This window comes from Pocillopora verrucosa, chromosome 9, assembly GCF_036669915.1.
Source record: "Pocillopora verrucosa isolate sample1 chromosome 9, ASM3666991v2, whole genome shotgun sequence".
NCBI lineage: Eukaryota > Metazoa > Cnidaria > Anthozoa > Scleractinia > Pocilloporidae > Pocillopora > Pocillopora verrucosa.
The window spans coordinates 20,645,461-20,669,523 of NC_089320.1; the positions used below are offsets into that span (position 1 = coordinate 20,645,461).

The 24,063-nt window shown below is 38.7% G+C and overlaps 2 protein-coding genes across 3 annotated transcripts in view; one reads left to right on the forward strand and one right to left on the reverse strand.

The window, feature by feature from the left end:
- LOC131777087 (low density lipoprotein receptor adapter protein 1) lies at positions 1-8,694 on the forward strand. The gene is made up of 9 exons (XM_059093311.2): positions 1-162; positions 2,653-2,720; positions 2,814-2,900; positions 3,624-3,713; positions 4,103-4,131; positions 5,154-5,268; positions 5,841-6,128; positions 6,630-6,673; positions 7,443-8,694. Exons 1-9 carry the CDS (start codon positions 39-41, stop codon positions 7,591-7,593), a joined length of 996 nt encoding a protein of 331 aa, XP_058949294.2. The 5' UTR covers positions 1-38; the 3' UTR covers positions 7,594-8,694.
- Positions 7,763-24,063, reverse strand: part of LOC131777086 (gamma-aminobutyric acid type B receptor subunit 1) — a 20,897-nt gene continuing 4,596 nt past the window's right edge. For both annotated transcript variants that reach the window (XM_059093307.2, XM_066172183.1), the window contains 17 exons: positions 21,776-22,064; positions 21,215-21,349; positions 20,519-20,689; positions 20,152-20,253; positions 19,632-19,691; positions 18,673-18,864; positions 16,993-17,226; positions 16,316-16,379; positions 15,691-15,774; positions 13,570-13,720; positions 12,853-12,973; positions 11,965-12,072; positions 11,491-11,613; positions 10,908-11,091; positions 10,253-10,407; positions 9,459-9,626; positions 7,763-9,113 (listed from right to left, as the gene is read on the reverse strand). In XM_059093307.2, coding sequence (XP_058949290.2) covers positions 9,051-9,113; positions 9,459-9,626; positions 10,253-10,407; positions 10,908-11,091; positions 11,491-11,613; positions 11,965-12,072; positions 12,853-12,973; positions 13,570-13,720; positions 15,691-15,774; positions 16,316-16,379; positions 16,993-17,226; positions 18,673-18,864; positions 19,632-19,691; positions 20,152-20,253; positions 20,519-20,689; positions 21,215-21,349; positions 21,776-22,045 — 2,385 coding nt within the window. In that variant the 5' untranslated portion in view covers positions 22,046-22,064 and the 3' untranslated portion in view covers positions 7,763-9,050. The remainder of the gene's footprint in view (positions 9,114-9,458; positions 9,627-10,252; positions 10,408-10,907; positions 11,092-11,490; positions 11,614-11,964; positions 12,073-12,852; positions 12,974-13,569; positions 13,721-15,690; positions 15,775-16,315; positions 16,380-16,992; positions 17,227-18,672; positions 18,865-19,631; positions 19,692-20,151; positions 20,254-20,518; positions 20,690-21,214; positions 21,350-21,775; positions 22,065-24,063) is intronic.

Here is a 24,063-nt window from a genome sequence, read left to right on the forward strand (position 1 = left end):
TGTAATTGACTGTCCGTGATATTCGTTTCAAAAGCAAAATGAACTCTCTAAAGACCGTTGCCGCGAAGGTAAAGCATAGCCCTCAAGTTATAAGAAAAACGTTTTCTGGCGCAGGTTCGCCGAGTCCGTACGCGAAGGTAACAGAGGGGGAGAAAAGCAAAGGTAGGAGATATGTTTGAAGATCGAGTTAAGGTTTAGTCTGGAGAGAAATATTTAATTCAGGATTGCCTTAAAGCGAATGTTCGTTTCTTTGTTTTCAACGATCACACTACATAAAACAAGCTCATTCTTTTTTTAAGGATAGGGAAAAAAAGATGCCCTAAGGTGAAAGGAAAGTATGATTCGAAAAGCGATAGGAACATCACCAAAATTTAGCGATATAAATCGGCATATGTTAATTTGAGGTTTACGTTTGGAGACACGTACTGATCGGTCGCATGTGTGAACTTAAGCGTTCGTGCGGGAAGAAATTGATTAAGATAGCCTGTAGAAGATATTTTATAATTTGAATGAAATTTTGAAATTTCTTCTCTTTCGAGAGAGACGCATAGCATTCTTTTTTTGGCTAATTCAAAGCGCCTCTGCTTCGCTTGTGCCTATAGCTGCGCCGCTGAATTGCTTATCGGCGGAAATATTTTGACAATGCAAGCGATGTAGCGAAAAGAAAAATTTGAATACGAGTCAGAACGATAAAAACCAGGATATGAATAAATTGGGCTGAGTACTTATTCCAAGTCAGGTCGGGACAATTTGATTTGATTTTTTTCTCGGAATAAGTCTGTAATGACTTTAAAGTTTTTACTTTTAATGCTCTAATGGTTTGTTTATTATATTCGGTATCGTGACGTGTTATATATTTAAGTATGGAAAATTTGAAACCACTTCTTCGGATTGAAAAATTGTAATGGTCATCATGAAATCTCTTTAATTATATTTCTAATTGCACATTCGATTCACAAGCGTCACTTCGATGTGACTTGTTCGCTGAAGCATGTACGTCATCGAACCTTCTTGCATTCGTTTGAAAACTTAAATTAAAGATAACGTGTTTATTAGTTCATTTTCAGTGGTCATGTACAATTGTCACACCAGAGCGATTTCAATTACACCAATTTTTCGCGCAATTTTCTAGACAACTCCGGTGAAATAAAAGCGAAAAATAGAATGGATTATATTTTTACTACCAACGGAAAGTACGTCTTGAACCAATGTTCTTCTTGGATACGACGACAGTCTTGACATTTTTTTGATCTGTCCTTTTAATTTTTATGCTGTTTTTTCCCACTTTGTTTTGTTGTGTTTTGTTTTGTTTAATCGTGTTTTGTTTTGTTTTGTTCTGTTTGTATTTTGGTTTATAACATCTACAAGAGGAATATTTGTTCTTTGGAAGGTTCCTTGCTTGATATTATCCCAGAAAACAGGACAAAACGAAATTAGGTCGTGGGCATCAATGTCGCGTCCAAAAACCGAGTTTTACTCACTCTGTCAAATTTCAAGAGTTCAGAATCTATAACACACCGATTAACCAAGGTTACAAGGCTGTTTCTGCAATGCCAAGATCGCAGTAATACGCATAAACCTTCGCATAAGCACTCAACACTTACATTGAATACAGCCATCCATATTGTCCACTGTTCACACGGGACGAAACATGAAGGTTTAATATTCTTCGAAAGAAAGCTTTCTTCCAACCTAGATCAATCATCAGATACGTTTTAGCTAGGATGGAAAATGTAGCTTAAAATGGTTATTCACGAATTGATTTTAACGCATCATCGCTTGTTTTGGTATTTTTTCGATCTTTTCTCACCTACGTAAACTATGACGGTGTATTCTGGCGTATATATTGTTGTATTAGTAGCGCTAGGAGCGTTCAACATCAGCTTCATTATTAGTTATAGTACATATCACGCTAGTGAAGGGTGCTTTTTGCGCGCATTGATTGGCCCGTTCGAAAGTGATTTTCAAATAGTGTCCACCTCAAGGCAGAGACAAAATGGCGCCCCAAAAATTTTAAAATCTCCGACCATTGTATATATCGACAAAAATGACTGAACGAGTTTTTTGGTTCTTTTGTGATAAATTCTCAATGAACTACTCAGTTCCGGTAAAAGTGTTGGATATCTACCTCCCCTTCCGTGAATTATTGTTCACCATTGCCTGAGTGAATTATGTATTAGGGCTAAGAACTACAAGTGTCGGTTAGCGCAGATATGAAGAAATTCCAAATGTAAAGATACAGTGAAGCTAAAATTTGCATAATTTTTGTGTGCACGAGTTTGTTTGGTTTTGTCTCCACTTGAGTTGCTCCTGACGTTTTTGTTTGTTTGTTGGTTTTTTCTTCTTTTTCTTTTAATTTAATTTAATTTAACAAAGAAATGATTCTCGCAAGTGGGCCGAAATTATGGCAATTGCAGAAAATGAAGCCTGAAAAAATTCAGCCCTCGACGGGATTCGAATTCTTGCCTCCCAGATGATATTTGGGCTCATATTTTTGTCTGCGTGATGTTTGTCTTTCCTTACAAACTATATTTGATTTAAGGTCTTGATTTCCTTTTTTTAAGCAGTTTCTGCTTCTCCCACGTGACACGAAATCTCAGGATGCTTTTCAATCCCAATAAAAACTTATCGCATTTACTGGTTACTTAACAGGTAAACATCAAGAAGACTGGCTTCATGCTGAAGATTCTTTGAAAGAAGGAATTTACTTCTATGTCAAGGTATTGATACAAACTTATAGTCAGTCACCCACTCTGCTGAGGACAATTTCTTTGTGACACATTTCAGCTAATTTCCCAATGTTACGTTTGCAGATACTTGGATCTTGTCCTGTGTTTCAAGCCCAAGGATCAGGCTGCACTGATGAAGCTGTGCAGAGTATTGTCGCAAACACGAAGAAGGTAGGCTTAAATCAAATTAAAACAAATAACCTTGTGTGCTAGCAGAATCAAGGCCAATCAAAACACACCCACACGAGCCTGAGGTTTTCGATTGGTGCGATTTGTTGTCACACTTTGGTAAAATGATGTCACTGGATCCATGGCTGCAGAAATAATACAACAAAAATTGCTTTTAGTAATGTAATACCAGAAGATCATCGCTGAAAGTCAATTCCAGGCCCCGGTTGTTCGAAGAACCACTAGATAAGTGTTTTGACAACACCTATTTGCTAGATAGCGATTTATCCGTTGGGTAGCGTTTTCCTAACCTTGAACAACTGAGCCCAATTATAGCGGAGCTCGCAGAGCGAAGCCCCATAATTATACAAAATAGTAGTAACCCATCAAGCCGAAAAAATTTGGATGTACAACCGTACGACCGTACAAGGTGCTACTTTTAACATGCGTGGTCAACTGTACTGCAGGCACGCCAACGCCACGGCTTTGTCCAGTAGTCCAGTGGTCAGTGCACTGGGCTCCGAGACGGACGACCCGGGTTCTAGTCCTGGCCGGGGCAAGGCGTTGCGCCCTTGAGACGTGCGGGGAAAAAAAATGCGAGCTCCGCTTTTAGGCTTGGCTAAATCTATATATTACCCCAAAGCAAGCACCTATAGTAAATAAATGAAGCTTGGTATGTCTAACCGCTAGATTTGTCATTGGTCATATTTGTACATTGTTCTATAGACGAAGAATACCCCAGCTAGTGGAAGCCTTCAGAAAGTTTTAATTACCGTTTCTACCCGTAAGCTTTCCATACAAGATATGATTTCAAAGGTATGTTTAGTTTCCATTTATTTTTTGTATGAAAAGATAAATTATACGCGCAATTTGATTGGTTCTTTCTTATGATCCATTGGAGGACGGGCGCGTGGATGACAACACCATTGACAACATTTTGCTTCTATATCATATGAAACACACAGCTTCTATGTTGCCGTGAATCTGTACAGTAATAGATCACAGAAAATGTCAAACTGTAGCAAGAACATCAATCAGTGGACATGCATTTTCGGCTGCGCCTTGTGTGCCACTTTTTAGTTCTCAGTAGCCGCATTTTGATCAAACACTGAACAGACTCACGACAGATAGGAACCCATTTGTTGATATACAAACATGACATGACGTTTAATTCCATCGAATTCATTTGATTTTATTCTCTCCAGGAGAGGGTCATGGAGATCCCAATTTATCGGTAAGTCGGCTTCCATCTACAATACGTGATACCCATTGCCATCAGCAACATTTATCATCCTATTAAGCGGGAGTTTATTCATTAAAGAGTCAGTTAGTTACAAATGAGAAAGGCTAGACTGCACATGCGTTATAACCTCTACTAATTCTCTGTTTAACTCCTTAGCCTGCCCTCATTATTAGCGCTTCGGCACGAGCGTTTTTCGCCGTGGGAAAGTTTGAGTGTTTGAGCAACGCGAGCCTACGAGGGGTCTGCACGGGGTATTAGTGCCAGACCCCCGACAAACATTTTCTGACTCGTCCCAAATCTTTCCTGCGGGCAGAGGAACGCACCTCCTGCAGCGCTGATAATGAAGGTTTGTTTGAAGGCTAGAATTCTTAAACAAGTTGGAGTTCTCCCCTAATGATTACTCCCCACATTTCCTCTTCCCATCCTCACCGTAGACAGGTTTTGACTTCAATGACTGTAAATATATGAACATCATGTATGTGAACTGCGGTTGAAGAAACGAATATGGAAGCGATCCTCACAGTTATGGACACTACTTAAGTAGTATTGAAAATAAGGCCTGAATATAGGATATGTGAACTGCATAAGTGGTGTTCATATAACTGCGAGGAACGCTTCCACATTCGCTTCTTCAACCGCAGTTCACATATACGACATTCATATATTTACAGTCATTTATTCACCGCTCCGGGAGTTTATTTGGAACCAACATAATGACCAGCTCTCAGTTGGCTTGTTAGCTTCAGTTGGTAGAGTGCCACGCCGGAATCATAAAGTTCATGGGTTCAAATCCCGTACGGGCCTGAATTTTTTTCAGGCCTTATTTTCACCACTGCGTAATGTTCATAACTGCCAGGATCGCTTCCATATTAGCTTTGACTGTATTCGGATGCTTCTTTAACGCGACACCGTTTACATAATTGCTTTTCTTCCCATGTAGCTCGTAGCTTTACTAAGAACTCTCAGGTGCACCAATTTTCAAATCTCTTCATTTGTGTTTTTCTAATTTCTAGTGTTTCATATTGTGTGGCCGACCCAACCTTTCCCAAAGTGTTTGCGTTCATTTGTCGATCACAAGGCAAACAAGATTTGACGTGCCACGCTTTCCTCTGCAGCAAACCGGCAATGGTATAGTTCTCTCATTTTATTCTCAGTGTTCTTTGGATTCTATGCTGTTGTTGTTGTTGTTGTTGTTGTTGTTGTTTTTTCTAATGTTTTTCTTTCCTTTATTTATTTTGCCTTGTTTTAGGAGGGGTGCTAATGGTATCTCCTCACCAATTTTCCTATCCATGAAAATGTCGATTTTGCAAATCGAGATTCCAGTTGAGAATATCAAGATGATTTGGATACAAAGAAAGACAGAACTAGGTCTTTCTTAGTTTCCATTCAGAAAGTCCTTGAGTGATACTGCCATAACCTTCTTATAAAATTGTGTACGGTGTTTTTTCTCTTAGTTATGCAGATGTTGTTTTGAGAAGGAATGCTCACTACACTGTTATTTCGAAGTTATTGTAATTTTTTTCCTATCCGGTTGTCTTGTTGTCACTCCCCCTTCCCGTCAGGAATCAGGAATCAGGAAGTGCGTTTTATCACTATGAAGGTTTCCAAGTGCTTCTGGCACTACTTGAAGTTTAAAGACCTTTTAATTAGGTAGAATGACAGGAAATACTAACCATATGATGACTAATAACATTTTTTAGGCTCAAGCCATGGCGCTGACCATTGCTGATGCCTTTAAGCTTGCATATGAAAACCACGAGAAAAAAGCGGGACACGGAAAACCCGAGAAGGATCATGGGAGTCCGCGAGTCTCACAGGACAACAAGGAGAATACTGAACAGGCCACATCTGTGATTCAAAACGAAAACGTTGACATTTACGCGACCCCTATACCCAAAGAAAATAGAGTAAACACGCCAAAAATTCATGTATCTGCAGATTCCTCTTCGGGTATAATGGATGACTCCAGTAATAAACTGCAAGCCCTGGTAATTGTTTTTATTAGCGTCAATATCGTGTTTATTATTGTGAGAGAAGCTGATTAGAGCGCTTTTCGATTGAATATCGTAAGACCAAAACCAAGGTAATTACTAAGGCCAATCAGACGGAAAGGAAATATTACAACGAGCCAATAAGATCTCAAGAGGAAAGTGGACCAGCCACCTGATTAGAGCAGCAAAGTTGCCATAGCTTTTAGTTTTTCATGTGATCGCTTTAAAGAGTGGCGTGAATTTTCTTGACAAATCACAGAACGAAATGAAGGAAGTAGGAAGCAATCCCAACAGTTTCTTAATACCCCATGGGGGTTACTACTTCTCGGTAATATGTTGTCTTATAATTTTTACTTGTTTGCTTGTCTTATGCGTCGTATATCTAGATAGTCGGCTAAAAATGCACTTGCTGAACTAAACGGAGCATTTTTTAGCATTTGCTACTATGATTAGGCCATTTTGCTTATACACTGTCTAACTTACCATTGCAATTAATAGGACATTGCAGCAAAAGACGACGACTTTGACGCGGAATTTACGAAGTAAGTTTACTTAAGTGATTTGATTGCTCTGTTTAAAGGATATTTTATTTGCCTGTTCGGTTCGTTCGTCTGCATCTCTCTGCTTTTGCAAGAGATGCAAGATGAAACAAACATATCAGACAATAAATGGACAATACCTCAGTTTCGAGAAAACGTTTGTTTGTTAAGTTAAGGTCTTAGTTAACACTCGCAATAACTACTGGTGCAACATCGGTGAAAGTTTTTGGGTAGTTAGTGGCGCAGACTACGAAATGCACCCACTTACTCTAAGAGCCCAAGTGGCTCCTGATTGCAACAACTATTTCAAGCAAGCCTCTTTAGTAATGGGGTATTGGGAGACTAAAAAAATTTTCCTACACATTACGGCTTTGGACTTTGTGCGTGCTCGGCGCACGTGAAGCCCAACATTAATGAGTAGACATGGCGTTTACGGCCGCGACAAAGGGCAAAAATCAATTCTGATATGTTAACTTTTCCATTATTTAAACTTTTCTACTCGCGACTAATACAAATTAAAAAAGGGCCTGAAATTAGCCGGAAAGGAGTTTAGTTTTAGCTTCTTGCCATTTCCCGTAACCGTCATGGTTAACCTCTCTAAAAATTGTTGAAGTACGCTTCAGCGATCAAGGGAAAGACTAATCAAATTCTCGGACTAAATGCTGATAAATCCTTGTGGGTTTTCAAACGCACGCAGCAGGTGGTGCCTTCAATACTTGGAGCATTTGCATGTACATTTTAAAAAAAAAACATGCGTTTTTCCTGTTGACAGATTAGCAGAGTCAAGGTCCAGCCCTATCTTGTTTGAGACACCAGTGAGGAGACGAGATTTTTTTGGTGACGTCAATCATCTAATGGCCACTGAAACAACTGCTAAAGAGTTAATGCTGTCAAAATCCAGCGAAGATCTCTTGTCGATGTAATTTATTCCCTAATTATTGAACATTTATGGATTGGCTGTTGTACTTTCTAACCCGACCTTTCAGCTATATAGAGCGATTGATTTTTAATTAACCGGTGTGGCGATGGAATATGGTAACGACAGTTTTCTTTCAGAGAAGAATTACTGCCTCGTTTCTTAGGAGAGGGGGGGGGGGACTAGACCTAGGAGGTTCTCGTTTTCATTTCTTAACTTTTTACCCCCTAACATCAGCATGCAAATTCTCCATGCTGGTTTCTACACATTTCCTTTGGCTGTGACAAGGAGAAATTTTTAATTTTCATTATTTAGCGATTATTTCGGATCACTGCCAGTATCGGAGCAAGTGTGCACCTACCCCTCCCCTAACCCAACAACTGTCAACTGATAACGACTTAGGGTTCATGTTGGGTTTGGGAAGGGGTAGGTGCACAGTTAGCGATTATTTCGGATCACTGCCAGTATCGGAACAAGTGAGCACCTACCCCCTAACCCAGCAACGATTAACTTAGGGTTGATGTTGGGCTTGGGGAGGGGTAGGTGCGCAGTTACTCCGATACTGACTTTGAGCCGTTCTTTACTGTAGTCTCAAGTCTTTAATGTTTGATTCAGCATTGATGCTGTTAGCAGAAACTAGATGCTTGTCTTCTAAAGGGTTAAGGGGCTAAACGGTCTAAATATCCTCAGTAAACTTTAGAACAAGTTAGGAGAGATCCTTAGATCACAATTGTTAGGTATAAAAACACCATGCTCTGACACTTCGACTATCTGCACGTGCGATATATTTTAAACTATTTTTGTAATGGTTGAAAATTAATTTAGAATTATATAGAATATTAAGGGAGTCTCCAGGAGGGTATAGATTAAACGGCTAACGGTTGAAATTTTGGCCATTTTACGGCTAACAGTCAATTTCCTTCCATTAAACGAAAAATGAATTTTCACTTTTTTTTTCGACTAACGGTTAAAATTTGTCAATTTTTACGTCTAACTAGCACATTTTTTAACTGTTTTACGGCTTAAACCCCATTGAGACCCTCAATTAAATTGTAAGAGCCCTATTTTAATCGGTAGAATCTTATCTAAAATGATTTCAAACTAATTAAAATTCACATATCACAATACTGGAATGTATGATCTCTCTTTGCTTGGAAGTGTAACTTAACTTCTGAAGAAAGAATGTTATCTGCTATTCATCATCCCGAGAAGTACATTTTTACTACAATTTTTCTATGTGAGTCGAAAAATCGCCAACTTATTCTTCCTACTGATGTTTAGATTAAGTGGTGTTTATTGACGAGACGGTCTTTAACAGCTAGTTCATGAACAAAGAAACCGCGAAACTTATCCTGATGACAATACGATCATCTAAGTCTCTCGTCATACTTCTCAACGAAAATGTAGTCACGAGCTAGCTGGGTGACATTGTCAGTATGTGTTCAGTGCAGTCTAAGATTCATCTCACAGTTGCGTGGTCATGCTGGTTCCATTGCTGTGACTTATTCTTTTCTTTTCTCGTTGAAGCTGTGAATAAAATTCAAACAGAACACTCATTTCGGCAATATTAGCCCCTGCCGGCAGACCATACCACTAGTTTTATGGAGAAACACGAGGTTGGGTAAACGAACAGTTTGCCTTCGTCCATTATTCCCGAGATAGAATTCGAACTTTAAGAGTTTTTTGGAGGGAAGAAACCAAAGGACGAGAACCAACAACGCACTAAACCCAGAGGTGACCTCAGGTCGGAGAAATCGTACCCGGGCCACAACGGTCTTCTGCCCTCCTTTCCCCAATATGCTAGCCCCCCTCCCCTCCCCTGCTAACCCCGCCATCACCATCACCGCTTTTATCTGGCTTCTGACTACGTACCATGTCTAGCATTTCCCTAAGTCGCTGAAGTTCTCCATCCTTGTTGATGGTGTCTTTACCAGAACAGGAGCGTTTAGCTGTGGTGACGGTAAATGTATCCAACGAGCTGAAGGTGCGCGTTCGAGCACGGTACTCCTCGTTTAATCCGTTTTTCCTAAGCGCTGCAATCTGAGAAGAATCAATCAGTCACTTTTTTGAAGAGTTAAGAAGGGGATTTGAGATGATGGAAAATGGAAAATCATCATCATTATCATTCTCAGTACTGTCATTATAAACATCATCGTCATTAATTATTACTGTTTTTAGACGAGAAAATATCTCTCAGAGGTGGATTATAGAGAGGTACTAGGAAAAATAATCATTAAAATGGTTTAAAGAATAGCACTAATAACCATCATGTCCCTTCTCGAAATCATTTTAAATTTTGTACCGTCCCCCTTTGTCAGAGATGCTTGCAACGGGAAAGTTGACCGCACGAAAAAAAGGGAAAAGAAAAAGGAAAAATCTAACGTGAAGAAGGATGCATGATGCTGCAGCAGAACTTGGGAAGGGTTACAGGTTAACCAACCAGCTGTATGATCAGTTAGGCGAAATTGCATTGTACAGAAGGATGGAAAATTAGTTAGTCACACAAATCTATTTAATTTAATGTTTACCTCAGTAGAAGAGAATAGTAATCAAAATGGATAACAAAAGGAAAAAATTCATGCCTGCTCGTTTTGAAAGTCTAAAGATGACATTTTTTTTTTAAACGAATAGCATTCGTGTTTATAACTCCACTTAGGGAATCCTACCTTTGGTACGAACACAATGCAAAGGGTAGAAGTTGTGCTAAAAAGAATGCAGATGCCTGTTACTATAAACGACGCCTCGAATTGCTTTTCGTGTACAAAAGTTACAACTGGAGTTCCAACAATGCAAACGATAACGACGTTGTAAACGGCCATACCTGAAAAGACAGGGTGAAATAACCATAACACAATTATTTCACACATAGTAGTGCATTTGAAGCGAGAACAGGTGTACGGAGATGCCGTTTACACTCCTTCCCGATACCAAAAACCTTTCCATTCTCATATCCTACTTTTCAGATCAAAGAATACCCCTTTCATAAATTTACAGAAGAGTTCTACATCCCGAGCCTAACACACCATGCAATGACAAAAGACAAGAAAAAAAATGAGCAAGGGTTACAGTTTGAGAAGTATTCAGTCGTTCTTTCCCCATCCCTCAGAAATCAGCTCGTAGACACTTTCCGAAAAGAAAATGGTTCGTTCACCAGGACCTGGGTTGGGCCTAAACTCGTGAAAGTTTTAAAACCTTTCATAATCCGTCTTCAAAAAGGCCTCAGTTATACAAGGAATTTCAACGCACACAGTCCCAAGGCGAGAAGGAAAAAGATCACCAATAGTTCTAGTTACCGGAGAGGTTATTTCAGTTAAAAATTACCTATATGATGAGAGTCATTCAAGGCAGGAATCTTAACATTTCTTGTCTCCCAAGCCAAGAACAAACCAAACAGGAGCAATATTCCCTTGTAGGAATACAACAAGCCCAGCCAGATTTCAATGCGGTTGACTTCACACGTATATGTGTACGGCAATTGAAGAATATTGTCATCCTCGTGATTGTTCTGTGAACAAGCAGACCACATTCATCTTATTAGGAAGATTATAAATATTTGGTGGAGGCACAAGAACCTAGGGAACAGCGAGTACACAGGACCTGAGAAACGGTGGGTACAGAAGACCAGTGGACTGACAACGGGCACAGATCTACGAAAGGGAAAATACAGGAAATGGGTTTTGTTTTGCTGAATTGGGAGAGAGGGCTTTGACTCATTGTCACTTAACCAAAACCTATTTCAGTCCTGTGTTAAACCTTTCGCGTTTTTCCCGAATGAGGACTTTAAACCTTTTTTGAGAAGAAAAAGGAACTTTCAAAAGTACAATGTTCTTTAGGTCAGTCATCGCACAAACTGTCAATAATTCTTTTTTCTTTAAAGAACAGAAATGTGTATATACTTCTTTACCAGTGCTGGGAGATATCTAATTTCCTTCTGAAAAGGATCCAAAAAGTTCCAAAGGAGAAGGATGACAGCGTCTATGAGAATGAGAACGCCAATGACGCCAAAGAGATGCAGGTCTCTGATAATCTGAAAGATCCAAAAACTTTTGCACTAACAAATTCCTCTACGTAAACCTGTACTCAAGCTAAGGTTACCCGGCGTCTCCCATGAAAAATTTCCTTAAAGGAATGCGTTTTCAAAGTATGTCAGCACGCTTGAAGATTTCTTTATTTTTACCAAAAGAGAATTAATTAATAAAAAATAAATCAAAACAGAGACGAACTGAAATTTCAAGGAGGGAACTGAGCAACTTGAAAAGCGAGGGGGAACTCTGAAAGGAGGAAGTAAAAAAATGAAAAGTAACACATTGGAGGGAAGTAAACATAAGTTAAAGAGATAAGAGAATGACTTGTCACAGACAAGACTTCTATTTCTTACCAGTTTCTTTGCGCTTGTTATCCTGGTGACTTTGTGAACGCGCCACGTTTTTGAAAACAGGGAACCAAAGACAAACGTGAAGCCGATACAAATAGTAGTAGTCCTTGTCTAATTCAACGGAAAAAGATACAATAAATGAGTCACAGGAGTAGGAAAAAATTTTGCCGAATGATTCAGCTAAGTTAATATTCTATGGAGATGCCCCATTTGCGAGAAACAGTAGGCTAATTGGTTAAGGATATATGAAAGTCATATATTTGAACTGCGGATAAAGACGTGAATGAAAGTGATCCTCGCAGTAATGTGCACTACTTAGGCAGTATATTAGGCAGTAGTGGAAAGAAGGCCTGAAAAAAATTCAGGCCTGTACGGGATTTGAACCGATGACCTCTGCGATACCGGTGCAGCGCTCTACCAACTGATCTAACAAGCCAACTGAGAGCGGGTCATGATGTTGGCTTGTTAGCTAAGTTGGTAGAGCGCTGCACCGGTATCGCAGAGGTCATGGGTTCAAATCCCTTACAGGCCTGAATTTTTTTCAGGCCTTATTTCCACTACTGCCTAAGTAGTGCACATTACTGCGAGGATCACTTTCATTCACAAGAAGGCTAATTGTTGGCTAGTGAGATTCCAGATCCGCATAGAGTTGCGGCGCAAACCCAGTGACTGAATCGGAGTCAGTCAGTGCCTTTCCTACGAATCAAGCTCTCTCTCCGCACAGGTGTGTGAATTTCTCTGGTATTAGCACCTGCACAGTCTTAGTCTTTTCATCAGAATTGGAATATTTATTACAGAATGAAGCTCTAGGGAAGATAACTTCAATCTGTAACATTATCAGCGGTTGCAAACTTAAAAGTATCTTTTCTAGGAGAACAGAAGGGAACTTACCGTGCAAAGTTCAGTCTTAAGATGCTCTCCATCGAATGCAAACAGAATGACAGATATGTACGACAGAATGCAGCCCAAGATTATCATATTGTTCAGGTTTGGACTCGACATTTTGACAAATCTGACAAGAATTAGAAAACGAAATAGTTGACTGGCGGGAACGCGAAAAACCTTCTTTCTTCTGGTGTATGACATAATGTAAACATGCGATTGCATGACATCGAGTTGACATGACATGACAGGGCATGAAAATTCATTGGTTAAGAAATCTTTGCAGTTGCCAGTCGCAAAATTAATGTTTGGATAAAACGATACAAAGATAGATCTGTTATTTGATCTGGTAATCTACTTATGGATTAGTATCATTCTATTTTCCAAATGATTTATTATCAAACTAGTCGAGATGAGAAAATTTAACATTGAAAATAATAATCGGACATTACAATACTCTGACTTATTGGGAAAAAAAATATGACCAAAAAAACTGCTAGATGGCAGAATAAGCAAATTCACACCACATATTCAATAAGACGAGAGACGGATCTCGTACAGACTTAATTCCATTATCAATTTTTATGAAATTTTTTATGTATAATCAAAAAATGGACTTAAATAGAATTTTTTAAATGATCATGGACAATTATCTAGTGGCAATACACTATGATGCCACGGCTCTTTATTTTTTGACTTTTTAAAATATCAAACAGATTGTTCTACCTTTTATTCCTGTTCTTAATGTTAAAGCACAAGAACGTAAATGCTAAGAAAATTCCAAAGGAGGCCATAGAACACATGAAGAAAAACACAGACATGGACATTGTGTACAGCTGCCTGTGTTCACTTTGTCGATCCATCGGCGCTTTCCCTCCTGAGAAAAGAATAATAAAAAACAATGCAAAGTCTGAACGAACAACCACAAAAATTTGTCAGCTTGTGGCTTCGTAGTGCAGTTAATAATAGCGCCCGACTAGAGTCTGAGAGGTACGAGTTCGAAGCATATCTTTCATCTCAATTTTTTCAGGCCTATTGTTCTGAAATTTCTGAGAGTTCGGCTCACATGCTATGATCAATTGTATGTCATTTACAGCTAAAAAAAATACAAAAAAACATGTGACTATTTCTTCTAGTTACAAGTCTTGACACATGTTTGAAATTTCTTTAAATAATCCTAGTTAATAAGTTTAGACTAAAAAATATATTAAAGTTCAAACAGCAACCAGGTGGACAATCAGACATAGTTTGATGCTACTCTGGTTTGCAGATTTAATGAATGTAACCGAAGAAGTTACAATTCATAGACCCAACGTTTCGACACTCCTGTCTAGTGCCTTCATCAGGGGTGATCTAAACGCTGCAACAAGAGGTCCTTTTATATGATCACTAATTAGCAGACTTTTTTTCTGACGAGGTGTAAATAGGCGTCAGGAAGCAAACCGCCATCGTCACGATTTAAAGGAGCGTGGGCGGAGTTAATATGCCAAGCCTCCAAACAAAGGCGCTGGTGGTAACGCCGATTAGTGGTGATAATTTTCAGAATTATCCCACCCAATTGTATGGTTGGTTAGGCATGTATGCTCCGATAAAGCTGAATTTTCCTTTTTGCAAAGAAAAACCGCTTTTTGGTGCTCTTTAAACCGTGTACCAAACTGACGTTTGGTCTGTCCGATGTATTCGTTGTCACAGTCATTACAAGGAATAGAATGAATGGCGTCGGTTCGTTGTTCTTTCGTGACAGGATCCTTAGGTTTGGCGAAAATATGCCCCAAAGTCTGAAAAGGTTTTTGAGCAACTTTAACGTTGTGGCTATTCAAAATTCTCTTGATGGGTTCAATAACACCCTGTATGTAAGGAATAACAGCCAAACCAGTCGCTGTTCCCTTTCATCAAGAGCGTTACTATTTGTAACTGGTTTTTGGGAGTTACGGAAAAAAGTTTTTTGTATAGCCATTTGCCTTTAGGACATTGGAAACATATTTCCTCTCCTCAGCCTTCGAATCGAGTGAAGATGGTAGACAGTCAGCCCTCCTAAGTAAGGTTTTGGCTACAGACTTTTTATGGCAAATAGGGTGGTGAGAATCGAAAGCGAGGTATTTGTCGGTGTGTGTAGGTTTACGGTAGACACTTGTCTCTAAATTACCCTGAACCTCTCTGGACACATTTAAGTCAAGAAAGGGCAAATGTCTATCCTTTTCACGCTCAAGGGTGAATCGGATCGACGGCTCTACTGAGTTCAAATGCGACAAGAGGCGCTCCGCTTCATTTCCGGATACCGCAGAAATAATATCATCGATATATCGTTTCCAGAAAAAGGGTTTAACCGGTGAAGTGGCTAAGGCCCTTTGTTCCACGTCACCATTACCATGTTAGCAATGACAGCAGAGACGGGCGAACCTATCGCTGTACCAAAAACTTGTTGATAGTATGTGCCGTTATATGTAAATTGCGTGGTTTTGAGGCAAAAAGACAGCAGATGAATAATATCCTCCACAGACAAAGAAGTTCTTTGTCCTAGGGAAGCATCTTCTCTGAGTCTTTCCTCCGCAACCTTAACGGCAAGATCAACTGGGATTTTGGTGAAGAGCGAAACAACGTCGAAAGATACTAATTCTTCACAAGCGTCAAGAGTTTTATATCTTATGAAATCCGAAAATTCGCAGGAATTTTTGACAGTGTAATCAGTACACAATCATCAAATACATTAGTTGAATCCTACTCCAGAAAACATTAGCCTCGTGTTAACTGTATTTTGATGCCTTCGGAACAATTACTTTTGAAGGGGTTTTGTTTTCTACGCAAGGTTACTAAGGCAAGCAAAACCGGCTTACGATTAAAGTTTACCTTCCCAGCGAAAGTATTTATCAGGATAAAAATTCAAGGAGGTTCGTCCAACATCGTGACTGCAGATGGCTTCAAACTCTGCTCCTATTTTGATTACAGGAATAATTGTTACATGGCATGTACATCTGGAAAGGAAACTTTTCTCTTCCCTTCCTTTTCCCTTGTTACTTTATCAAAATGAATTTAACTTATCATAATTACTGAAATTATTCGAGCCGTTTTCCCTGTTTTGATGATACAATCGAGCCCAGAACGCTCCGTTTAAGATTTTGACGAAAAAATTCAACTATACACCAAAATAATTATTATTATCCAAATCGAGAGTAAATTACATGATTTTACTAACAGTGGGGAAAGTAATCGGGATTGCATTAGTTTTGCTTTTCTTTGCTCTGTGATTGGTCCTGAAATCACGCACCACTTACTCGACCAATCAGATGCAAAACTAAAACCAATCACGACTTCGTCGCCTGAATTTTCCCACGCTTTAGGCAGTTTGCTTGTATTACTTTGAATTCTCATTGGCTCCCTAGGGTATTTTCCTTTCTTCTGATTGGCTGTTGTAATTACTCGGGCAGTTTTCCTACACGATCATACTGTGTGAATGTAGAAAAGCATAAGATACCTCTTAGCTGTGATATTTCAAACACGCCGGACCTGTCTCCTTTGTCATTTAGTTTTAAGAAGCTCTAAAAAGGAAACATTATACTACTTTAGGAATGTCATTTTTACGGACAGAAAACGATAATTCCAAACTACTCAATACTTTTTATCAGTTGACAATTAAAGCTGCTAACTTTTCTTGCTCTGCACATTCCAGCTCAATCAAACTCCATTGTGGCACAGCGCAACATTTGGAATTTCTGAGACTTTACAACCTTGAAGGTGGCGCTAAGCTCACTTTTTTTCAAAACTTCTAAGACTTTATCAAAGATGGCGGTAATTTGACCTATTGTGATTGGATTTAACGATATGCTGCTTCTTTAGTAGTTTCTATGTTATATCCCACAAGAATGACTATTTAATTCAATAATCGCTGGACCGCTTGTTACTTATTACCATTGTCTCTTTCGCTTTATAAAGTTAGCCTCGCTAACCTTCATGGAAGTGTCTGAAGGAAGAAAGTATTTTCATGAAAAAAAACAAAACAAGAGCTTAAAAGAGGGGAAAACAACAAAATAAAACAAACTAACGAGGAGAGGCAGGCACAAGAAACCAAATCAACGATCTTAGTAAAGATATTCATGGATCAAACTCAACCAATCAGAAATCTTCATAGAAACGTTTTTATTTTACACTTACCGTAACGCCTTGAAATTCCGTTGATAACAGATTTTTCTTCATTAGGTCTGAGAAATTTCTGTCTCCAAATGCGACGGTGTCAAGAGGAATCGTTGGAGCCAAATTTTGCGCTGTTCTATTCAACGCAAGGGCGACAAGCCAGGCTGCATCATATGCAAACCCCTTGTAGCTTGTGTCTGTTATATCTGATTTCCTAGCCTTTTGAATGAAACTCGATTTGAACTCCTCGGGTGTCTGATAAAGAAAGGCACCTAATTAATACTGAGTGAGGGATGATACCGTACATCATGAAGAGAAAATAGGCCCCAGCTTGTAAAACAGGAGACAGATAATCATGGAATCGAAACGGAAGGAAAAGTGAAATAATAAACAAGAAATTGTGAGCGTAGAAGCTGGATAATAATGATAGTGATATGTAGTTGCAGTAGGAATGATAATAATGATAATGATAATTTTCAATTGGTCAAATCAAATTTAAATAAAGAGTAACGCAAGGGAACACGTACAGACAGAACTCGTTCGTTGAGATATCAATCTAAACACAAGAAGAGAAATTTCAAATCTATGCACGCTCTCGTACTGTTTATATATATATATATATATATATATATATACAAACACCATAGTTCTTTACTGATAAGAAAATTTCAGCATGCAAAAGACTTTAGATTGGGAGTGGTGAACGCTTTGCCGTTCATTAAACAACCTGATAGAGTGGCGAGAAAGGCTGATTAGAGGTATCAAACACAAGTAAAAAATATCATAATTTTACACGTGCGCGATTGGGACTTTTCTCAGGGTTGGCGCTTAATTATCAGGATATCGAGTTACTCTTTGAGAAACGTTTGTTAAAGAAAACGATATTCATCATATAAACTACGGTGTTATAGAAGAATTTCCAGCCCTGAGTAAAGCCGTAACAACGCACGTGACAAAATACGATATTTTTTCACGTGTGTTTGATATCGCCAATCAGCTGCTGATATGCCACCGTGTAGAGTTACTAAAGCTGACGTTTTGAGCGTTAGACCTTTTATTCGCTCTTACTCACTCGCCTTTCGCGCCCCTCGGTTAGTTGATGAATGAACGGCAAAACTTTCGCCATTCTCAATCCAAGGTCATTTGTCGGAATTTTCTCGGATTATGGTTGCGAAAACACTGAAACATCCGTATCGCTTACAGACAGTGACCTTCCCCTTCTGGGAAAGAAAACCGAAGTTCGACCAGAAAAGCCGAAAGTTACGTATTCAGTGGCTTTGGCAACTGGAGCATTTGCCACAGGCCGATTTTGGCTGTGCACCTTAAAGTTCTATTCTGTCGGTAAAGACAAAGTCAATAACTGACAATTTTGTATATTAAAAATTACGGCCATTGTTTTTTTTTTGGAACGATTCAACGAATGTCTTTATCTTGAGCCAACGCACTAGTCGGGTACTGTCGATCCTATTATATCGTTCATTAATAAATTCGACTTTAATACTGTGTTTGAATGTTAAACAAAATAATACATAGTTGCTTGCAGATATGGCATCTCTCCTCTCGTGTTCAACTTGACATGGCACTCGTTCGCTGCGCTTACTCGCCGATGAACTATCGAGTCGAACACTCGAAGAGAATTCCATATCTACGCGCGTCCACGTATTATTCTCTATACATCAAAATGGCTGTATATCTACCAACCATTCCAGACACTGTTTGATTCTTTGAGCTGCTGAGCCACATATAGTTAACTAAGAGGGTCCCTTTTGCGCCCTCGTTGACTTCTTCTGGTGTGCAGTTGACATTAGCAAAAGTTCTCCTCCACCATCCATCTTTGTCAGGAGTGTGAACAACCCAAGCGTACTTTCGCCCGTGCATATTATGCTTGTAGATCTGATCGTGAAAAAATCACTCTATTGGATTGACTGATTGATTGGGATTATGTCTTAAGGAATTAAAGGGTTCGGCCTGCTACCAAAAAAACACTTACGGACCGAATATATATATGCGAAAAAGTAAGACGTGGAGTTGTAGATTGAAAAAAAACAGTTGTTATCTGATTGAAACATATGAATTGTGAATTTCTGATCGTAACGTAATAGCCTTAGGTCGCTCTTTGTCGGTATGTTAGTAATTATATAAATAATCGACAAGGGACGACGTTTTTCACTTTTTGTGTTTTTTGTTGTTGCTGTTGTTTTGCTTTGTCTTTTTAACTTAGAGAAAGTTTTTTCAAAACCTTTCTGACATTCAGACCCTGCCATCTCAGCAAAACGCAATTTTCTGAGAAAGCTTTCTGGTAAAGACTTTAAAACTTTAAAAGAGAAGTGAAATGTAAATATATTCAGTATAAACGAAAATGACGTCAGAGCGACGGATATCGGATCTCCCTCGCATCCTCATCCTCCTTCTTAGCCCAGGGGATTTTTTTTCAAACATCTCCGATATTTTCTCCTCAACTTTCTCTACCAATTTTGTTCCAATAAAAAGACACGTATACTTTTTTAAAGAGTTTCTAACACAAGTGTAAAAGATTGTGAGTTTTGTGGGACTCTTATTGATATGGGGCTTTGCTGTGCGCGCTGCGAGATCCGCTATAATTAGTTAAGATGATGGTGAGTTAGTATGAATGGACATTTGGTTCGAAATGCATTCCTTACCTCGCACATAGTTCTGGTTGAATAGGAAAAGAAACCAAATATGATCCTAGCATCAATATCCTGTGTGGAATTTAAGGAGTGGATACCACGGGTAAAAACATGGCCAAAAACATATAAGCGCTTGGTAGAGGCTCAGTACCCGTTGCTTAGTGGCCTACCGATGAGATTGATTTCTTAACTTGAAATTCTTTTCACCTGTACTCGACCATCGAGTATATAGATTTAGTTGAAAGCTTGATTTCCAAGAAGAATTTGATGAATACCATTGTTTTGAATGAAAAAAAAAGATGATGATTCGGATGTCCGGTGATAATGATACGAAAATCTAAAAAACATGGTGGGTTTGATGGTAAGAATCAAATAAATACGAATATTCTAAATTTAAAATTCTGCTATTGAGGTCAAAGCTCCCTTTTTAAAAGTTATGTTTATGTTTCCTATCATGATTACTACAAGTATTATTTCCTTGCGAAGCTTATCTTACAAATTCAGGAAAAATCGTTTGGTTTTATAACAGTACCTTAAGATGTTTTATTTGGTTCTTTGGATCCATCAAAAAGCTTCCATAAGAGATCACTTCAATTCCATTCTTTTTGCATTCTTCTCTGAGGCTTGTTGCTGCCTATGAAATTTTCAACAGAGACGATATATTAGTTCCGTTCGAAGTTTTTAGTATGGCTGACAAAGTTTCTGATATCCATCCACACTACTCTTTCTTCTTCTGAGAATTTTTTTATATCTTCGTTGCAGAAGGCCAAAAGACCTGGTTTTAGCTACGGAGATCGGATCGGAAAATGTTCCCTGATTTGCATGAGCACTCAAGCCTCAGACCTCTTCAAGCCTGAAGAAGTGAAAGTTGTCGATTAAAGACGGAAAAGAATACTTACGGATGTAAAAAGTTCTCTACTCTGGTACAGTATGGCCACTCGAGTCCACGCAAATGTTTTTGCGATAGCAATAAACGTACGATTTGCGGCAGACAATGCTGGAACCGTTCTGAAGAAATAAGGGAATACGTCTTTCTTGGATAGTTCGCCTGAAGCTGCAGAAGGAGACACCTTTGAGTAAAAATAAAACAACAAAACGATAATTTCCTTAAATTTTTTTTCATAACGATATTTTAGTTATTGACACAAGGAAAAGACAAACCAGGGGCTTCTAACAGGAACGAATCAATGGCCTCATTCTTGAACGAACGAACGAATGCCTATTTCCAAGACATAACGACTGACCTCGATCTGATGTTGCCAGTGAAAACCAGCGAAAGTGAAGCAGAGGCGGACATGATAGAGATAGATTTTGTAATCGACGAAGACAAATATGAAAAATTATGGACTTGACACATCTTGCTGGGAAAAAAACCTCAGTTAGGTCTGTGTGATGCCAAGCCAACACCTTGACTGCCCCCCGGTTCTGTGTCTCCTTATTTGTGTACTTTTGTCACTAAACTAGATTAATCTATGGTAGTGCTGCGTCGTATTACAAGATAATTTGGTTTCATCGAATGAGCTGATAGTGTTAATTTCGAATCTGTCAATAGCCCACTGTTACTTTGTCTTGTTGTTTACTTCTCTGTTACTGACCTGAATCATGTTGTAGTACTTGGCTGTCGCACCAGCCGACTCAGCAACATTTGACCGCGAAGGACCAAGTATGAGACGGACTTTTCCTTCGTTTAAGAAATTGTAGAAAACTTTGTTCCCGCGACCAGTGTCTCCCTACGGAAAAATGAAATATGAAGAATAAGAGAAAGAGGATCTTTATTTCCTCGTCATTTTTCTACGTGCATCCTGCTCAGTCGACAAAGTAGTTGAGAACCGAGGGATCATGTAATCGAACGTTGGGTAGTTTGTTGTATTAAAAGATCAATGAGCTGTGAAATAGGGCGATCCAATCCGATCCGATCTAATCACCGCCCGAACTTTTAAGACGGGAAAATATATCGTCTTTAGACTTGAAATATTTGATATCTCAGAAAAGCGTGAACATCGTGCCTTTGTTGTGTTTTCGCGAAAAATGTAACAGTTCACTTCTTTGCTAGCTGACTTCCGGTGATTCCCGAAATGTTAGCGGACTTACAGATAGACTGAGTGAGTTAAGAAAAGATCTTAAGGGAAATTCAGTCTCTTAGATAAATCCAATACCTGCGTGTCTCGAGAGATCAATTTTAACTCATAGTCTCTTAGAATATCATCTCTTTTGTTGATATCTTCAAAAGCCATCTCGATGGCCAGCGGTATTCCAGCTCCCCACCATGCTCTCTTGCCAGTCATAGGCGCCATTGAACCAACATATAATGTCGTTCTCTGTCCTGTTTTATTTGATAAGTTTTCAGCATTTAGCTCATATATGATCATGACAAATGGAGCAGAAAAGGAAAGTACAAAAGACCATCTTGTGATTACAAATTTCATGTTTCCTGCTGCTGTAATCCTGGAAGGAGTAAAAGAGAATACCTTTAAAGATTTTAGAATTGGGACCTTTTTAACGGTATATCTTGGCAATTATAAGAAAAGAAACGCCTTTTAAAGGAGTTTGTCCTATAATGAAACACGTGTTTGTTTAACTTGCAACACTTTGCTTTTGATTACGGAAGCCACGCTGTTTCCTACTAAGCCAGATCAAACAAAGAGACAAAATGACCATATGCTACTCATGAGAACAGAATTTTCTTGGAAAACCTTTCGTTTTATCGAGAAAAATTGAAGAGTTCAATGCTATTTTACACAGGTTTGATTTTCATGTACTACGAATAAATGTATCCCCTGTTCCATTTTAAACATGCAATAATTACTCAGAAGGATTTTTTGTCGAATGAGAAGAAACAATAACAGCATCTGATATTGTGTCAATATCTACGGTACATCTGGAATTAATTTGAATAAAATACTGGAAAAAAAAAGGAAAACGATACAGTTCATGTTTTAATTTGTGGCTGACAGTTCGGATAATACGCGAAAGGAAATTACACTTGTGTTGCTGTCGTAATTGACGAGCAGATAAGTTTCACGTTGCAAAATATGAAATCGCACAGTCTTCTTATTCGTTCACTACTTACCTTACACATAAAAGTCATTCGTTGACAAAAAAATAAAAGCAAGCGAAAATGTCCCTCCTGTTTCCTTATATCCACTTTTTTGTTGTATTCACGGGGACACATTGCACTCTCGTACATGTAAATGGCCGCTCTTTATGCAATGCACGCAATTTTTAAAGCTCAAGCTTAAGGATCATGGTGAGTGTAACTTGTTGTAGATTATTATTGTGCGGTTGTTCAAAAGATTGGAAAAGATGCCTCATTTTAATTATTATTGCGGTATTTTACACGTCAAGCAAATCGGGCAAATCATCTTCCACCATAAAAGGGGATTCTAATTCACTTTAGTTTTACTTTGCAGCGGCCTTTCCTTTTTCTCGGAAATTCTCCACGAGTAAACAAATCTTTTAAAATTTTTTGGGAGATAGAATCGATATAAGGAGTCACAAAATAAAATGGCTTTTGTATACTGAATACATTTTTCCAAAAATAAATACTGCACATGAGATAATTAACTCCCTGAAGCAGCTGCTTATCTTCAGAAACTGTTTCACTGCCTTCTAATGCAGCACTGTAACTATAGAGGCGATAGTAATCGGGCATTCATGGTGATATAAAGTTACAAACGAAGCCCTCAACTTTATGCCTTAAAGCGCCGGTATATCTACCTCTTAAAATGTCGTTTCTTTCGGTGACACAAAAGAAGCGGATCTTCCCACACACGCATATTACTTAGAGGAAAAAAACCACTCAATCATTAGTGTTGACGCGATCGTACTGTTTTATTTAAAGTAAACCTACACCAAATCTAATGGCATCCAAGAAGATTAAGTACGTGCGTCAGTTTGCGCTTTTTAAAACTCAGCTAGATTTCCTTTTACTGAATATGCTATTTCAAACCTCTTCCTTTTCATGCGGGCATGTAAATAATTTGGGAAAAGGAAGAATATTATTTCTTGAAATTAAAAGGTGGCGATTGAAATTCTGGGTTACCATGGGTTATTAATCGTTCCGTGTTGCATCATGGGAGCACTGCCTTGCATGCATTGCGGATACTTTGGATTACATCATTTAAAGTGCAAGACGCTCTGGAACAGTTTTCTGTGTTCTCGTACGGAATTTTAGACATCTCAAAGTCAGACAATAAAATCTGCCAACGAACTGCGGGTAAATTATTTTCTAGTAGGAATATTTGTTGGACAGAACCTGTTGATATTTTTAGTTTGCATGTAAAGAATCTGGTAAAGCATAAACACGGCAACTTTTGATAAGGCATAGAATATAACAAATAGATTACCTGTTACAGTTTTCGCGAAAACAGATGACAAACGCACAATGTTTACGCTTTCCTGAAAGATCAAATACTTTAAGTTCCTCCTGGGAAATGTTATTTGA

Coding starts and splice junctions, on each gene's coding strand:
- LOC131777087 (XM_059093311.2), top strand. CDS start 39: ATGAACTCTCTAAAGACCGTTGCCGCGAAGGTAAAGCATAGCCCTCAA. Junction 2,721..2,813: donor GAATTTACTTCTATGTCAAG/GTATTGATACAA, acceptor TTACGTTTGCAG/ATACTTGGATCTTGTCCTGT. Junction 6,674..7,442: donor TTTGACGCGGAATTTACGAA/GTAAGTTTACTT, acceptor TCCTGTTGACAG/ATTAGCAGAGTCAAGGTCCA.